The following is an 18,244-nucleotide window of genomic DNA, read 5'->3' on the forward strand; positions in this document are numbered from 1 at the left end:
GCCAGCCGCTTCTTGAGTAAAGCAGTGGAATAAGTTTGGCCTTCCTGCCAGCTCGACCCAGCACACGAGTGTGAACATCACACTGCACAAGAGTCGCATGACTGGTTCAAGACTGAGCCTGTTTCACAGCGTGGTTCCCTCTCAGGACTGGCTTGCGTTATCTTTGCTTTTGATACTAGCCACGCCTAGATCTGGTACGGGAGATGACCAAATCAGCGCAGGAAAGGTCTCTTGGAAGTTGCAAACGGCATTTGGTTGCCATCAAGGTGGTTAAAAGTTTGGTCACTGTACAGTACACACTGCAAACAGGCTGTTTAGTTTCAGGGAAAACCAGCACGCTGGCTGACTTTTCTGTTCTCGCATACTAATATTGTCGTGTTCATACTAAGAACAGAGCATTCTACGTAAGGACATGTTGGATGGATTCACTAATGTGAACCAGAATTTACTTTTCTGGAGGGCGGGGTTGGATTCCCTAGCTCCTCCACAGGATCAGCGGACTCTTAATTTGGAGAACCGGGTTCGATTCCCCACTCCTCCACATGAAGCCTGCTGGGTGACTGTGGGCCAGTCACCATTCTCTCCGAACTCTCTCAGCCCCACCTACCTCCCGAGGTGTCTGTTGTGGGGAGGGGGAGGGAAGGCGATTGTAAGCTGCTTGAGACTCCTTAGAGATAGAGAAGAGCAGGGCAGAACAACCAACTCTTCTTCTTCTCCCACCTCCCGCATATAACTCCACACTCACAAAAGAGGGCAACTCTCCTGTGGTCACATCCAGGGACGATGCTTGTGTGTTACGAGGCCATGTTCCATTTCCTCTTAAAAAGCAGGCCCAGCTTCCCAGCTTTGTTTGAATGCCCCCCCTTTTTTATTGAAAGCTGCACTAACGCAGTGTTAATAGTTACTTACTATAAGGCTTAGAAGAGCAAAAAGCTTTTGAGAACCCAAGCCCCTCCCCCCCCCCTGACGGTTAGCCTGGTGGTGCCAACTCTGATTTGCTAAACAGGGCTCGCGTTCTTTGCGCCTCTAACACTCAAAGCATCCTGTCCCCTGCTTAAGAGTGAGGGGGGGATGCCCGGGGAAAATATTTACATGTGAAAATGAGAGTCAAATGAACAGAAAAGCCCAGCGCTAATTTTAACAATTCACGAAGCCTGTCTCCGCCTTCTCCCCCCCCCCCTTCACCTGTGAGCTCCTCGCTACTGCCTGCCAGGACCGGATGTCTCCACAAGGCGGTCTGGCGGTCCGGACAGCTGTCACGAAAGGGCTCCATTCACCTTCCATTTAGGATTGTGCGGTTACATGTGCAGACTTTTATATCATTTGCTAGGTAACACATTTCAATGGAAAAGTCAACTCAGAAGATATACAGGTCACTCTAACAATAAGAAATACAGTTTCAGTCCAGGAATTTTTTGTTTTTGCTTTCCTCAGAAAAGGAGTCTCGCCCCCCTCTCGTCTCCGAAGCATGTTCAGGTCCCTCTGAAGCGCTGCACAGGGTCTAATCGTCATCGGAAGAGACCTGATCCAGGGGGTAGACCATGAACAACACATCTGGCCGCGATGGGACACAGGGGTGGCCAGGCCTCACAATTTCAAAGCCCAAAAAACTGAATGTTTTCAGTAATGGAGCTGCAAAGACAAAATGCCAGCATCAGGAACGAAGAGTATTCAGACACCCGGCCATTCCAACCAAGTTTCCCGCCGCACCAGCCCCCTTTCCCGGGAAAAATACAAAAATCCAAGACCCTCAAACTCCACATCACAGATTGCATGCCTCCAGGTGGGGAAGTAGACCGCAGACTGTGAGCATGAACCGTTTCTCCTTGGCCAAAAGCAGAATAAAGGGACGAAGAGCTCACCTCGGTCTTCTCTGCTTTTGCGGAAGCAAATGAAGACATAACTTGCTTTCATTTTCTCTTCAGCAAATTCCAACAGTGCTAATAATCTGCCGGGATGGGGGGAGAAAAGAGGGCATCAGACGGTGGCAACCTTTTGCTGGCACAGCCTTTAATTAAGCCTAGTGCATTGGTTACATGATGCTGCCTTATACTGAATCGACCCTCGGTCCATCGAGGTTAGTATTGTCTACTGGCAGCGGCTCTCCGGGGTCTCAGGCAGAGGTCCTTCTCATCACCTACTTCCTAAGATCCATTCAACTGGAAGATGCTAGGGACCGAACCTGGGACCCTCTGCGTGCAAACCAGGGGCTCTTCCACTGAGCCACAGCCCCTCCCCTCAAGGAATGGGTTGGGACCATCTCAATTTCTATCCTTGGCAACTGATAAGGCGAAGTAATATGCACGCAAAGAAGAGTCATGGGTGGTGGTGGGGCTAGGGGTCAATCTAAAATGGCCCCTATTACTTTTGTAGTGGCAGCGGGCATAAAAGGCAGCAGAATATCGGGAGGCGGGGATTAAAAATAAAAAAATTGGGAGGGGCCAGTCTGGAGAAGACTGCTGACTAGCTACTTCTGAGCCCCTAAAGGGGATGTGGCCACCAAATCCTTCAGTTTGCCACTTTACTTGCCCAGAGTTGCATCCGAAAGAGCTCTTGGGCAGAGAGCCTGTAATTGACAATATTCTGGCTCCAGGCCAAGGTCAGCTGAAGTTCCACGGAGCATCAGCCTTGCAGACAGCTTGGTGCCCTTCAAGCCAGAGCTCTGACAAGCCCCGGACAGCTTCCTTGTTCACTAGCTGATGCTGGTGAGGGGAAGGGAGCAGGGATAAATTACAATCTTGCAGTGGCCCTGCCCACCTCACAGCCAGACCAACCTCACAGCCAGACCAATATCCTAGCTCTGGGCAAAATCGTGTTTTCTGCAGACAGGAGGTCAAGAAACACACCGCCTTGCTTCAGGATTGACATGGCTTGGGAACAAAGCTTTCTAAGCAAGAACGGACAGCATATCTGGTTTGTATTTGTCTCTCATTTAAGCTGAAGTTTTTTAAAATGAGGGTGAAGGGCAAAGAGAAAGGAAGGGAGAATGCCAGACAAATGCCTCCTGCCTCCAGGATTGGGTAGGCGATATACAGGCACCCCAAGTCAGTCTGCTCTGCATCAGCTTCACCCCCGGTTTCTGAACTACTGTCCTCTAACATGTCAAATGGCAGGACTCCAGGTTCAATCCCCGGCATCTCCGGTTAAAGGGACCAGGCAAGTAAGTAATGTGAAAGACCTCTGCCTGAGACCCTGGAGAGCCGCTGCCGGTCTGAGTAGACAACACTGACTTTGAGGGACCAAGGGTCTGATTCAGTACAAGGCAGCTTCATGTGTTCATGTGCCCCTTTAATGAAGACCTGATTGAACGGTGGCCACTAAGATTGGAGAACAGCGGCAGGTGGAGATTAACTTGGGACTTACTTGGTTAATATGATCATGGTCCATTTTAATGATAACCTCTACCAAGCATATTTTAGAGAGCTAAAATAACCAGTTATCCAATTGTACTTAACCATGCTCGAAGCGGAAGTACTAATGGCCAAAAAAGATGTCACAAGAAACAGACAGGTGAGGTGAAGCACCGAGGAAATACAAAAGCGTTTCTCTGACAGCTTAAATGGAGATAGAAGACCACTGGGATGGAACCAGCAAGCCCAGTGGCAAACTCCAGAGGGGGATCCAAAGATGAGAGTTGAAGACTACCCTTGTGTGTGGGGGGGGAGTTGTTGACTTGAAAACATCAAGGACGTTTTAATTGGTCACATATTGGCCTAAGCATGCACGAAAAGATTAGGTCTGCTCTCCGTCGATTTTTCCCCACGTGGCATGGTTGTGCAGCTACTTGGACTCCTCCCCAATCGCGCACAAAACTCCCTCTGTTTATCCTAACTGAATGATTTCCATGATAGTTACCAGCACGTACACGCTCTTCTCTATGGTTTGTTTGCTTTTCAACCAAGTTGCTTTGAGACTCTTACCCTTCTTTGCTCCCATCAGCTAATAAACCATCAGGGATTTCCACAAAAAGACTCTGATTGGATAGCACTGCATCCCAGGAAGAGATCTTGACTTCGGTCACTTTGTACTGGAAGTGAACGATGTGTGGTTTCCCATCATGCACTGGAAGATCTTGGTTAACAGTGAGCTTCTCATCCTTTGTGTTTTATAGAACAGAAGAAAAAGTTATTGTCTTAAATCACAGGAAGAGTTGCTATGATTAGCATTTTTCAGTTGCTTCATTTACAAGGCCTGGCTACCACCTATTATTGCTTATATTTGTTAAAATAATAATATCCCTCAATGCTCTTCAGAAGAACAACTGTTACCAACAATGCTCCAGTTCAACTAGAAAGTTATCTTCATTACAGGGCGAGTAAGTTTTAGACACAGTTCCATGTGGGCATTTCAAAGAGGTGCCATCCTCTGAGGTTCTGCCTGAAAAATTTTAAGTCAGACATCCAAAATTATAGACATTTTTGGCCATGTGTAGCAACAGTTTTTACATACGCACACCTGTCGGTTTTAGGCATTCTCTGCTACCAACTGCACTGTACCGAAGCAAGCCTCTGGGATGACAAATGAAAGTTTTATAGAGGGGGAGACGGGTGGGCTGAGTGTGGAAGCAAAAACTTCCCTCCACAAAGGCACAAATCTGCAGGACCTCCACTGCTCCAGGCAGTAAGATGCAGAATAGCATCCGTAGTTCAATGAGAGGCCAAGTTGGACCAAACCACACATAATGTAAGAACATAAGAAAGGCCATGCTGGATCAGATCAAGGTCCATCAAGTCCAGCAGTCTGTTCACACAGTGGCCAACCAGGGGCCTCTAGGAAGCCCACCAACAAGACGACTGCAGCAGCATTGTCCTGCCTGTGTTCCACAGCACCTCATATACTAGGCATGCTCCTCTGAGCCTGGAGAGAATAGGTATGCATCATGGCTAGTATCCTTTTTGACTAGTAGCCATGAATAGCCCTCTCCTCCATGAACATGTTCATGAACAAAGCACTAAAGCCTTACTGACAGCCAGGCATCCCCAGCAGAATTATGGCCTTCTATAACCACTATCTGAAATGGATACAGAAGGGTTGTAACTCAGGACAGCATCGTCAGTCTCTTGGGCCCAGCTGGGGCTTTTCCAGATCCGGTCTTGCTACCCACCATTTGTAGCACCGGAAAGGAACCCAATGGCCTATTTATGCCTTCTCTCTGGCTGCAAGACATCCCTTGTTCTAAAGGTCAAGATAGTAGCTGTAGAAGTGTTATGGAAACACAGAGCCCACAGGGAGAACAGTCAGGTGATTACTGAGAGCAATCCAGGGGGAGAATTGGAACGTTGTTATTATGAGCGCTCCGAGCTGGCGTCAACTTAACTTGCTGCAGAGAGCCATTTCACTGTTATTTCCTAGAGAGCTGCCGCCTAATGAAAACAAGCACGGTAAACTCTCCGGGATGCTGGAAAGGGTTCCAGAAACCCCTTGTCTCCAAAGGTGGCCAAGGCCGCCACCTCAAAATGAGTCAACAGCAGGGACCAGCTGCTCATTACAAAGTCCTTTATATCTCATGTGCAGTGGACATTTTGTGCCTTCCAGGGACACCCCTGACTCCTTTCTGTTTGCAACCACGGTATGCAGAAAGAAGTGGCAGGAGCTCCCCTGCCCCCGGCACTGTTTTCGCATCCTCAAACTGCTGCATGGAATAGTTTGTGGGTCCGCTGTAAAGCTTACATAGCTTGATCTTTACAATGGAGCCAACAGCAGGTCCATGGGGTGGATTGGGGACAAAAAACAGCGCGGAGGGGGCAGTTTAAAGTCGCTTCTCCCTACCTGCTGTGGTCGCAAACAGAAAAGACCCGGCGGGCGTCTGAAGAAGAAAAAGAGTTGGTTTTATTATGCTGACTTTTTCTACCACTTAAGGGAGACTCAAACTGGCTTACGATCACCTTCCCTTCCCCACAACAGACCCCCTGTGAGGTAAGTGGGGCTGAAAGAGCTCTAAGAAAGCTGTGACTAGCCCAAGGTCACCCAGCAGGCTTTGTGTGTAGGAGTGGGAAAACAAATCCAGTTCACCAGATTAGCCTCTGCCGCTCATGTGGAGGAGTGGGGAATCAAACCCGGTTCTCCAGGTCAGAGTCCACTGCTCCAAACCACCACTCTTAACCACTACACCATGCTGGCTCCTGTAGTCTGGGAAGCTACAAAACTCCCATCACACGTGCAATGCACGGTCCTCATGTCATTCCCCAACAAACACGGGGACCTTGTAATGTGTAGACGGAGCCAAAGAAGTAACGTGCTTGACTCTACCCCATAAGGAGCTGCAGAGTTCTGAAGCGAGGAAATAACCCATCACATTGCCACCAGTAGTTAAGACTCTAGACACGTAATGAGACTCACCTTATATATCAAAGCTGAGGGAGAAGGATCCCTGCCAACCCCTCGCCCACCGGGGATCTTCGACAGTGGGTGAGGGGCATCAGGAGCACCACAGAGGCCCTGGGACGATGTGCCTGCAGCACTGGAGTTGAGGGGAGTTACTCAAAGGCAAAATACTACTGCAAGAAGAAAGAAGAAAAAGGCATATATGGTTAGACTCGGGAGCCCTGCTAAGATGTCTTAAGAGCATAAGGCCATATACTGGATCAGACCAAGGCCCATTGAGTCCAGCAGTCTGTTCCCACAGTGGCCAACCAGGTGCCTCTAGGAAGCCCACAAATAAGACATAAGAACACAAGAAAAGCCATGTTGGATCAGACCAAGGCCCATCAAATCCAGCAGTCTGTTCACACAGTGGCCCAATCAGGGGCTTCTAGGAAGCCCACAAACAAGACAACTGCAGCAGCATTGTCCTGCCTGTGTCCCACAGCACCTAAGATAATACCCATGCTCCTCTGATCCTGGAGAAGATAGGTATGCATCATGACTAGTCGCCATGGATAAGAACATAAGGGAAAGCCCTGCTGGATCAGACCAAGGCCCATCAAGGCCAGCAGTCTGTTCCTACAGTGGCCCAACCAGGTGCTTCTAGGAAGCCCACAAACAAGATGACGGCAACAGCACCATCCTGCCTGTGTTCCACAGCATCTAATATAATAGGCATGCTCCTCTGACCCTGGAGAGAATAGGGATGCATCATGACTAGTATCCATTTTGACTAATAGCCATGAATAGCCCTCTCCATGAAAATGTCCACTCCCCTCTTAAAGCCTTCCAGGTGGCAGCCATCCCCACATCCTGGGGCAGGGAATTCCACAATTTAACTATGCGGTTGTGTGAAGAAATACTTCCTTTTGTCTGTTTTGAATCTCTCACCCTCCAGCTTCAGCAGATAACCTTGCATTCTAGTATTATGAAGGATAAAAGCTTCTCCTTGTCCAATCTCTCTATACCATGCATAATTTTATAGACCTCTTAGCTAAGTGTCTGCACCGGCCAGTCCTCTAGCTCAGCCTGTGCACAATCCATTTTGAGCAGGAGGCCCTCAGACACAAGGAAACAAAAGGGAGAGAGAGAAGAGAATCCCACTGCAACAGAGAGGGCCGGGCACGCAGCCCTGGTAGGAGGCCAGGGCGACTGGAGACATGAGCTGATGAGCACACGTTTTTCAATAAACATCTAGAAATAGAGCGACAGATTCTTGAAGGGGCAGAGTTAGGTTTCATGTTTTCAGAAAGAACGACATGGGTGGTGGTGGTAATCCTTCAAAGCATTTGTAGTAGCACTGTTTTAACATTTGTGCAAGGCTGCAACCCTTAAGGAAGCCTGTGCGCTTCTCCATGTGGGCCTTTTGCAACCCCACAGAGAGAGAGAAAGGTATGACAGCCAACCGAGAGACGCATGCTGGGGCTTGCTTGCAGGGCCTCTGTGGAGAGTTGCAGAGACAGCTTGTACCTCTCCCACACAATGGAGATGCACAATTTGCCTCTTTGTACATTAGGAGAAGAAGAGTTGGTTTTTATATGCCGAATTTCTCTACCACTTAAGGAAGAATCAAACCGGCTTACACTCACCTTCCCTCCCCCTCCCCACAACAGACACCCTGTGAGGTAGGTGAGGCTGAGAGAGCTCTAACAGAGCTGTAACTTGCCCAAGGTCACCCAGCTGGCTTTCATGTGTAGGAGTGGGGAAACCAACCCGGTTCACCAGATTAGCGTCCACTGCTCATGTGGAGGAGTGGGGAATCAAACCGGGTTCTCCAGATCAGAGTCCACCGCTCCAAACCACCACTCTTAACCGCTACACTGCTCCGGCAATTTTGACACGGCTTATGATGCAGGCCTAACAAAATGGAAGCTTCCCAAGCAGATAATGCAGCATGATAGAGAGGCCACGGTTGTGAACAGAGACAAATGTATTAAACGAATAGTCCAATGCATTTCTGACCAAAGGTGCCCTTCATCAGGGGAATTTTATATATTTAGAAGCACACAATCTTGATAATGGGAAAATCCACAGAACATGACTGTGGAGCGCTCATTCCTCCGCTACTCTGGGCCTGAAACACACTGGGCTCTTTGTTGAATGCATGTGTCTTTGCACCCTTCCTACAGATCTTATTCTTTTCCTTGAGTCCAAAGATCCTGCTGTCGTCACTAATACGATCAGCACCCTGCTCCTTACCATTTTGGCATGGTAAAGTCACAGCATTTCTTCCCCATCCATGTCTAATCTGCAAGTTCAAAGATATGTACAGGCACATCTTATTTTATTGCTCTTTGCGGACATTGCATTTTCGAGTAAATCTACTGGCACCATTTCCCCAACAGCATGTGCTCACTTTGTGTCTCTGTGTCACATTTTGGTAATTCTCGCAAAATTTCAAACGTTTTCATTATTATTATAGACATAATGCTATTGCACACTTCATAGATTACGGTATAGTGTAAACCTTGAAATGTGGTGTTGGAGGAGAGTGTTACAGATACCATGGACTGCCAAAAAAAAACAAATCAGTGGGTTATAGATCAAATCAAGCCTGAACTGACCCTAGAAGCTAAAATGACCAAACTGAGGCTATCGTATTTTGGTCACATTATGAGAAGACAAGAGTCACTGGAAAAGACAGTCATGCTAGGAAAAGTTGAGGGCAGCAGGAAAAGAGGAAGACCCAACAAGAGATGGATTGACTCAATTAAGGAAGCCACAGCCCTCAATTTGCAAGATCTGAGCAAGGCTGTCAAAGATAGGACATTCTGGAGAACACTGATTCATAGAGTCACCATGAGTTGGAAGCGACTTGACGGCACTTAACACACACACACACAGTGTAAACCTAACTTTTATATGCACTGGGAAACAAACAAAAAATCCGTGTGAATTGCTTTATTGCAACATTCGCTTTATTGCGGTGGTCTGGAACCAAACACGCGATAGCTCCGAGGTATGCTTGTATATGTTTACTTCATTTACACCAGGCCTTTCCCCCCCAGTGGCTAAGATCGTTCTCCCCTTCATTTTATCTTATTATAACATCCTGGCACTGTCACCCATTACACCACGCTGTAACAAGACTACTGGGAAACCTTGGGTCTCAGGGCCACATACAGGTTCTACTGATTCAAGGTCAATGTATGGGTTCTCCGTATCTACGTCTACGTTCCTCCTACTGGGAAACTTCAAAGGTTTGAGCCAGCTGTACACACATTAAGATGCCATTCACTAGGTCAAAATCATTGGGAAAGGGACAGGATAACAAAGGATGCATATCGGCTAGATGAAGATAATGCTTCACGCATCAGATGAAGTGGGTGAGCAATTCACAAAAACTTAACGCCACAATAAAATCAGACAGTCCTTAAGATGTCCTGAAACTGTCCGTTCCACGTGTCACATTCACAAACCAGAGGCTAAGCCTCCAAATCCCTCAGGCTCCCGCAACAGGAGTGGGGCTTTGTGCTACAGAAAGGCTCGTTTCTGTCGGAGAACCACCCAAACCAGTTCCCAGCACCTCTGTGTTGAAGGCAGACGCGCACCTTGAGGAAGGCTCCAAGTCAACATGTTCCAGAGTCCTTGCACGCTGACGGCACTAGCTTCCAGCTCTGCATCCCTGAACAGCAACCATTACCCATGCTGTGCAAAGTAAAATGACTGCATGCGACTGAATTGGGGCTAACTGAGAAGCCAAATGGCTAGTCTGGAACTGGAAGGGGTTTCTTGCCGAAGTTAACATGCCGGCGTGGGCCGATCCAAACCAGCTGTACCGAAGGTGCCTGCTACTTAGCACGGGCACATAAAGTTGGCAGGCCTGCATCAACTGTATCCACTGGAACAGTTAACTAAAGAAGCAGGGCCCTGCTGTCCTGGGTGGAGGAGACATGTGTGGCAAAACGCTTGGCACTGCGTTCCCTGCCATCCCTCTCTGGCCTCCCCAATACGGCTGGCAGATGCATTTGCTTTCTCCAGTCAACAATGCAGCATTATCATTGCTGGAGGATGTTTGAATCATCAAGTGTAGTAGTGAGAATCCAGATTTCCCTCCCATGGGAAGCAGTTCATTCTTGCAGCAGCTAGTCCCATAAACAGCCTCAGAGGGCCAGATCAAGATATGCAGGCCCAGACAGATATGCCTGCAGATGCCCCATTAGCTCAAGGAAGCACGATTCTGCACCAAGAAAAGCCAGATTCTGCGACTGGTATACATTATGTGAACCCAAACACCTTTGCGTACTTTGTAGCTGGTCTGTTTTAGCTAATCATGGGGGAAGGGAGGAAGAGCTATGTGTAGCAATGAAGCCCCACCCCCTTCCAGTTGCCACACACTTTAAAAGCATGGAAATTAAAACTCACGGGGAGAATGTGTTCTGCACAGTACATTCTGCATTTCTGGCCGTGACTGCAGAATTTACAGTCCTGGGCATGCTCAGTAAGGAGGAACCACCCACCGCCATCATATGAATGTTGTGAACTTCTATGGAAGTAGGGTTTAGTCAGCAATATATATCTCGTCTATCTCTGCTACGTGGCAAGGCTTTCCGCCACCTAGACAGCACATTCATCTTTGCACAAAACAAAACAGGAAAACATCCTTTTATCTCTCTATTGAGAATGAGATAACTCTGAATTCAAGGGAGAATTTATTAATTTAGTTTCAGAGGATAGGCGTGTTGGTCTGCAGTAGGACAGCTAGATTCGAGTCCAGTGGCACCTTAAAGACTAACAAGCCCTTGTTAGGTTCGAGTCCAGTGGCGCCTTAAAGACTAACAAGCCCTTGTTGGTCTCTAAGGTGCCACTGGACTTGAAACTAGCTGTTTTATTTACTTCATTTATACTCCACCTCTCTGCCTGATGAGGTCCCAAAGAGGAATATCATTCTCCTCTCCTCCATTTTATCACAACCACCCTATGAAGTGGGCCCAAGATCACCCAGCAAGCAGCCGTGGCAGAGTGGGAATTCGAACCTATACCACGCTGACAGCCAGCGTGGTGTAGTGGTTAAGAGTGGTGGACTCTGATCTAGAGAACCACGTTTGATTCCCCACACGAGCGGCGGAGGCTAATCTGGTGAACTGGATTTGTTTCCCCGCTCCTACACATGAAGCCAGCTGGGTGAGCTTGGGCTAGTCACAGCTCTCTCAGCCCCACCTACCTCACAGGGTGTCTGTTGTGGGGAGGGAAAGGGAAGGTGATTGTGAGCCGGATTGATTCTTCCTGAAGTGGTGGAGAAAGTCGGCATATAAAAACCAACTCTTCTTCTGTCTAATACTAATGTGACACTCTGACCACGATACCATACTAGATGACCATCTTACTCAAAGAACAGAGATGGAAGGTTTTAAAAATTTCAGAGTTGAGGCCTGCTCATGCTAGATGAGTTCTTTTCCCCCCAGTCCCGCAGTCTCTGATCAAACTGGCTGCTGAAGAGCACTATCAGTATGACTCGCACGTGGATTTCCTCAGTTTTGCTATCGTTTCCGGTTAAAAACAAGTTTTGCATTTCCCCCCTAAATAATAACAATCTGCAAAACCACTTTGACCAGAGATTATAGCAATACAGTGGAAGCATGTGTACATCAAGAGAAGCAAATGGTTTCCCCAGTTTGTCTTCAACTCCCTGGAAAAAAATATCCCTTGAATCTTATATGCTGAGCTCCACGGGCATTCCTGAAACCATTTTTATACCCCACAGAAGAGCAGCCCACACTAATCAATCTCCAATAATAAATTTGTAGTGCAATTGATATCCCCAGATATCCAGTTATTGCTTTTTGATGGGGACTGAAAGGGGCTCGAGGCTGCAGGGTGGATACTGGCACATTGTTTGGCGTGCTTTATTTAAAAAATGGGCTCAGTCTGCCTTTCTTGTGGCCTCTTCAAGAGACAGCTGCAGGGGATGAGTTGCAGAAGGAGCCTGAAATCATATAGGCAGAACAAAAATGATCCCTAGTATCCAAAGCACCTAATGCCACCAGCCGTAAGGTTTAGTTGTCCTTAGGCAGATCATGGGTCACTGGGGGTGGGGGGAAGGTAATTGTGAATTTCCTGCATTGTGCAGGGGGTTGGACTAGATGGCCCTGGTGGTACCTTCCAACTCTATGATTTTATCATTATTTAATGATTCTTAGTGGTGGCTGCAACCCTATGCTAGTCTGCAAGTGTATACACACACACACACCAATCCTCCAGCTCTGTTTTTTCAAGCAAAAGTACAAGAGGTCACAGAGAAATACGCCTGATTGTGCGGAAAAGCTAGGTCCGGTAACAAACTGAGATCTCAAAAGGTAAGTTACGCTGCAAAGTAAAATGTGTTTTAGACAGCAACAAATCTTTGCCTATTGTGTGCACCTGATGATATTACACCAACAGCGATGTTAAAAAAAGGTCTAAAATTAGTAGGCGCTCCTGCTTCGAAGAGAGCGACCTATGCAAGACGGATCGTTCGTTTACTATAGTGAATGTTAAGAGGATCACCAGCCCCACCCCTCCCGGCTGACCTGATTTCCAGACCTCTAGATGGATGGAATTACCTCACTGTTTTATGTAACACCCAAGGCCCTGAGTGGATTTTAGAAAGCATCCAGAGGAGTGTCTTGCCATATACCCATATTTAACTTTAGCAATCATAGTGGCCCCGTATTCCAGCTTGTAGTACACAGACGATAATGTTAAGCTGCTGTGTTTGTTTGTTTGCATATTATTACTTGAAAGCGTGCACGCATCACGTTTTGGAGGAGACCTAAGGAAACCTTCCCTGGAACAGCAAGTAAACAAAGGGCCTTCCTGTTTTACAAACCACTGAGATATTCCAAATATTCCCTCTAAACATTTGCCAGCTCGAGTGACAAACTGGCTTGCAAGCAAGATGCTCAGGGTAAGCTTTACATTATTCAGGTCCCAATAAAAAATTAATTTATTTTGAGGAAACGGGAACTGCATTTATTTTTAGAAAATGCTGTTCCTAAAGCAACTGTGCTCAGACTAAAGTCTGAAAGCTGGATTTGTGCTTCATAGCTCTGTGTACCAATACTATTAACTAGCAGGCTTCCCAGGTAAGATTTATTTGTTCAAACTCAATCAGAAGAAGAAGAATAGGTTTTTATATGTCAACTTTCTCCGCCACTTAAAGAATCAAACCAGCTTACAATCACCTTCCCTTCCCCTCCCCACAACAGACACCATGTGAGGTAGGTGGGGCTAAGAGAGTGTGACTAGCCCAAGGTCACCCAGCTGGGTGGAGAAGTGGGGGAACAAATCCAGTTCACCAGATTAGCCTCCGCTGCTCATGTGGAGGAGAGGGGAATCAAACCCGGTTCTCTAGATCAGACTCTCTCCCTGTCTCATATTCTCTTGGACTGCCACCTTTATGATTCACCAAGAGGAAACCTAATAAAACCTATAGTTTTTAATTTCTCCTCAAATAATACAAAAATACTTTACAAACTATTAGCTGATAAGGACCCTGAGATAACCGAAAACGTGGCAGAATTTCTGAAGATAATAGTCAACCGATGGTCGAAAGCAGACTCACAACATTAAGGAACAATTTATATTAATTTATTTATTTTACTCTAACTTTTATCCTTTTATACACTACAGATTGTACTATGCCAATAAAGGTATTTGAATTTGAGATCAGACTCCACCACTCCAAACCACCGTTCTTAACCACTACCCCACACTGGCTCACTGCCACAAAAAGCATTTTACGTACGCCAGGCTAGTCGAATCTTATCGGGTCTTGGAAGCTAAGCAGGGTCAGCCCTAGTTAGTACTTGGATGGGAGACCACCAAGGAAGTCCCCGGTCATTATGCAGAGGCAGGCAATGGCAAACTACCTCTGTCTCTTGCCTCGAAAACCCTACAGGGTCGCCGTAGTCAGTCATGACTTGTCGTCACTCCCCACAACCACCAACTCTCCATTTTAAAACACGAGAAAAAGCACGTCTCTGCAACTAAACTGCAAAATTACTTTTGTCTACATGCAGTACAAGTAAATAATTTGAGACAGGTGTCCACGTGGGCCTGCTGCAGAAAACAGGAGTTTAGTGGCCCCTTCAAAGTTACAAGCATAAATGTGGGCGAACTACAGCTCACTTCTTCAGATGCAGTGAGTGGCTGCTCTGTAGGCAGATGTATTAGCCAGGATGTATGAAAACAAACAAGCGAGAACTCGTCTCTGGGCCATGAAGTGGACGAAGCAAAGGGTGACATGTAAGGATGCAAGATGAAAGTCTAATCAAGAATACCGGACACATTTACTTTTTTTTTTGCCATCAAGTCACAGCCGACTTATGGCAACCCCATAGGGTTTTTAAGGTTAACACAGGTGGTTTGCCACTGCCTGCCTCTGTGTAGTGATCCTGGTATTCCTTGGTGGTCTCCCGTCCAAATACTGACCAGGGCTGACCCTGCTTAGCTTCTGAGATCTGACAACTCCTATATATATATTAAAAAGAAAACCTCTGAACAGAACAGGATGTAGAACAATATCGAAAGTCCCATTTCTTTTTGCACCGTGAAGAATGCCTCGTTTTAAAACTATGCCTTTTTCCTAAGTTTGGCTTCTTAGCAAACCCATGTTCTGCAACCCCCATTCTTTCAAGAAGAAACTCTTATCATTAGACCCAGTCTGGAATCTCAGTGATTAGAACGTTCCCCATGGGGACGGGGAAGCAGGCACAGTGGAAACTATATTTACCTGTTTAACAAACCTGTACCACACCTTTCTACCAATGCGGACTTGGGTTTATCGAAAAGATAAACTTTCAGAAATTTTTGTATCTAGCTCCACATCTCAATGGTGAAAATATTACAGCCCCAAATCTAAGCTGGGTCATAATCTGCGATTCCACAAAGCAACACACGATTGCAGGGGAGCAGTCTTTATTCTGAAAATCACTTCACTGACCCGTCTCCTAGAAGAGGGTTGCTACAGTCTCCTCTGAACAGGAAGCTCTCTGGTGACAAGAAGTCATTTGTCCTTTCTCAGAATTATCTCCGTAGACAAAGGGAGACCATCTTTTCACACCAGCGGGACGCTGTGATTATTCCCAGATGCCAGTTTCTTCCATGATGCCTACTACCCCCCCCCAAAAAAAACTCAGATCACAGTGGAGCCTTATTTCCTTTAAATTCGCGCCAGACACCTGTTTATTTTTGGTGGGTAGCCCTTCTCGGCCTGTAGTAGCAAAATTCAAGCCCAGTAGTGCTTTAAATGCCAACAAAATTTGCTCAGTCTTGTTTCTGGAGGTCCAAGAGCATGCTCCGGATCACAGTCTGAATCTTCCAGTTAACGTTCCCGTATGACCCACTTCACCAGAGGCAGAAATGCACAAGAAATGGACATCCAAGCTAGAAAAGCAGCACACCTCAAGTCAAGGGGTTTGCCTTTCTAATACTGAACATACACAAGCCATTTGCATGCAACTACTGCGTGTCCTCCCTCAGCTTTATGAAATGTTCATGGCTAGCCTATTTTCCTGTAGAACACCAACAATAACCTGCGCACCCACCCCACAATGCCCCAGGAAAGCTGATGCTCCACCAGCCCCAGATATACATGAACACACGAAGCTGCCTTCTACTGAATCAGACCCTTGGTCCATCCAAGTCAGTATTTGCCTAGTCCCTTTAACTGGAGATGCCGAGGATTGAACCTGGGACAGTCTGCATGCCAAGCAGATGCTCTTCCACTGAGCTATGGCCCTTCCTAAGATACTAAGCTACTCTGCTGCAGAACCACAGCTGGCGGAGTAAATGCTCTCCCTCCGACTAATTCGTGCCGGGAGGGGGGGGGAGAGTCTTCCCAAGATACCCAAAGTGAAAAGAACCCGAGTAGATCGGTTTATATTTGTATCTGACAAAGTGACACAACACTTATGTACCCTGGTTGGGGGGGGATCAGTCTTTAAAGCGCTACTGGACTTGAATTTTTGTTCTACTGCTACAGACTAAGGGTCACCCACCAAAAGTAAACAGGCGACGAAGCCAAAAGACGGACAGCATTTTGCTCATGAACACATGAAGCTGCCTTATACTGAATCAGACCCTTGGCCCACTGAAGTCAGTATTGTCTACTCAGACCGGCAGCAGCTCTCCAGGGTCTCAGGCGGGGGTCTTTCACATCACCTACCTGCCTAGTCCCTTTAACTGGAGATGCCAGGGATTGAACCTGGGAACTTCTGCATGCCAAGCAGATGCTCTACCACTGAACCACAGCCCCTCCCCCTCAGTATAAGGTTTGTTGGACTAGTACCCGTCTCTCAGCAGGTGCGGTGAGAAGTTCCCGACGAAGCCGCCTCCAAGGCCCCGGAAGGCCTTTTAAAAATGGCCCTGTTCAAAGGCGCCAGGGGGCTCCTGTTTATTTTGGCAGCGACGTCCCCCCGACCTGTTTTGCAAAACATCCGATCCTGACACCCCGGGGGACTAGGCGGGCATCCCGAGGCCACCCTGGGGCGAGCCCTGCAGGCCAAGCCTGGGTGTATTTACCAAGCAGCCAGAGCTTCCCCTGCATTTCGAGGAGGCGGGGGGGGGGGCGGTCCCCACTGGCTCTCCCCCTCCCCAAACTGGCTTCAGGCATCTCATGTCAAGAGACACCCACCAGAGGCGGGGTCGGAAGGGCTCTTGGCTCCACCTGCTTGCAAGAAAAAGAAACAAAATATTCTAGCTGGCAAGAGGATGGGGAGGGGGGACGAAGGGGAGAAAGGAAACGCAAGAAGGGGGGTGCGTGGGCGGGGAAGCGAAGGGGGGGAGAGGAAAGAAGCCCCCCCTCCTCGGAAGTCCAAACCTCCATTTTGGGGGGGGGGGGCGGAGGAGAAATGGGAGAGAAAGGAGGCGTCGGAGTGCACGGGCGCATGCACGCACGCCCCTTTAGCCCCCCCCCCATTTGCACAAACCGCCACCCCCCCGGTCGTGCAAACCTCGCCTCCTGCAAACATTTAATCCTCCCCCCTCTCTAATTTTGTTTTCCTTCTTTTCTTCTATTTATTTTATCTTTTACTTTATTTATTTCATCTTTTATTTTATCTATGTTATCCTCTTCTTCTGTTCCCCCGCCCTCCCGGTCTTTGTGCATCATCCGGGTCTCTGGCGGAGGAGCGGGGGGAGGGGGAGCGGCCACGATCCTGCGGGGAGGGGGAGGGGGGAAGGCCCGTTGGTCGCTCTCTCCCCCCCCCCCCACCCTCACCGCCCTCGAAGGCGGCCGCCCCCCTTCTTCCCTCCGTACCTGTCCTGGGTGTTTATCATCCTCGGGGCTGGGCAGGGCGGACCGGGGGGGGGTCGGGAGGGAGGCGCTCCGGGTCTCGGGCCTCTCAGCTGCTCCTCGCTTCGCGAGCGCCCAGCTCCGACTGACGGGGCCGAAGCGCCGGGCCCCGCCCCCCCGCCGCCGCTCATCTGCATGGCCACGCCCACCCGGCCCGCCTCCACCTCCCCGCCGCCAGGCTGCCTGGGAAACAGACGCTCGAAACAAAGGCGGACGGCGCGCGAGGGGCGGGGGGAAGGGAAGGGAGAAGCCGCCGCCGCTCTCGCGCCCTCCGCCGGCAGCGCGCAGGCGCGAGGAGCGGACGCGGTGTGCGCACGCGCGTTGGAGGAGCCCCGTTTCCCCCAGTCTCAGGAGGACGCTGAGGGGAAGTCGCATGGACGTTCGTGATATATATATATATATATATGTACACGTAATACAGAATAATTTATATATAGTTTTATATATGTGTGTGTGTATATATATGTGTGTGCGTGTGTTTGTGTGTATATGTATATATATATATATCCAGGGAGAGCTCCAGGCCCTATACTTATAGGATATACATACATACATATACACATACATACACACACGCATACATACATATATATATATATGGAGATA

At 48.2% G+C, this 18,244-nt stretch overlaps 1 protein-coding gene across 1 annotated transcript; it reads right to left on the bottom strand.

Annotated features, from left to right (window-relative positions):
• Positions 1-1,257: 1,257 nt before the first annotated feature.
• On the bottom strand, positions 1,258-18,013 carry OAZ2 (ornithine decarboxylase antizyme 2). The gene is given in 7 exon segments (XM_056866073.1): positions 1,258-1,632; positions 1,863-1,948; positions 3,921-4,096; positions 6,340-6,420; positions 6,422-6,497; positions 16,634-16,695; positions 17,603-18,013. Coding segments are annotated over 7 exon segments (1,023 nt in total). The 3' UTR covers positions 1,258-1,501.
• Between the last annotated feature and the right edge of the window lie 231 nt (positions 18,014-18,244).

The sequence above is a fragment of the Euleptes europaea genome, chromosome 20 (assembly GCF_029931775.1).
Source record: "Euleptes europaea isolate rEulEur1 chromosome 20, rEulEur1.hap1, whole genome shotgun sequence".
NCBI lineage: Eukaryota > Metazoa > Chordata > Lepidosauria > Squamata > Sphaerodactylidae > Euleptes > Euleptes europaea.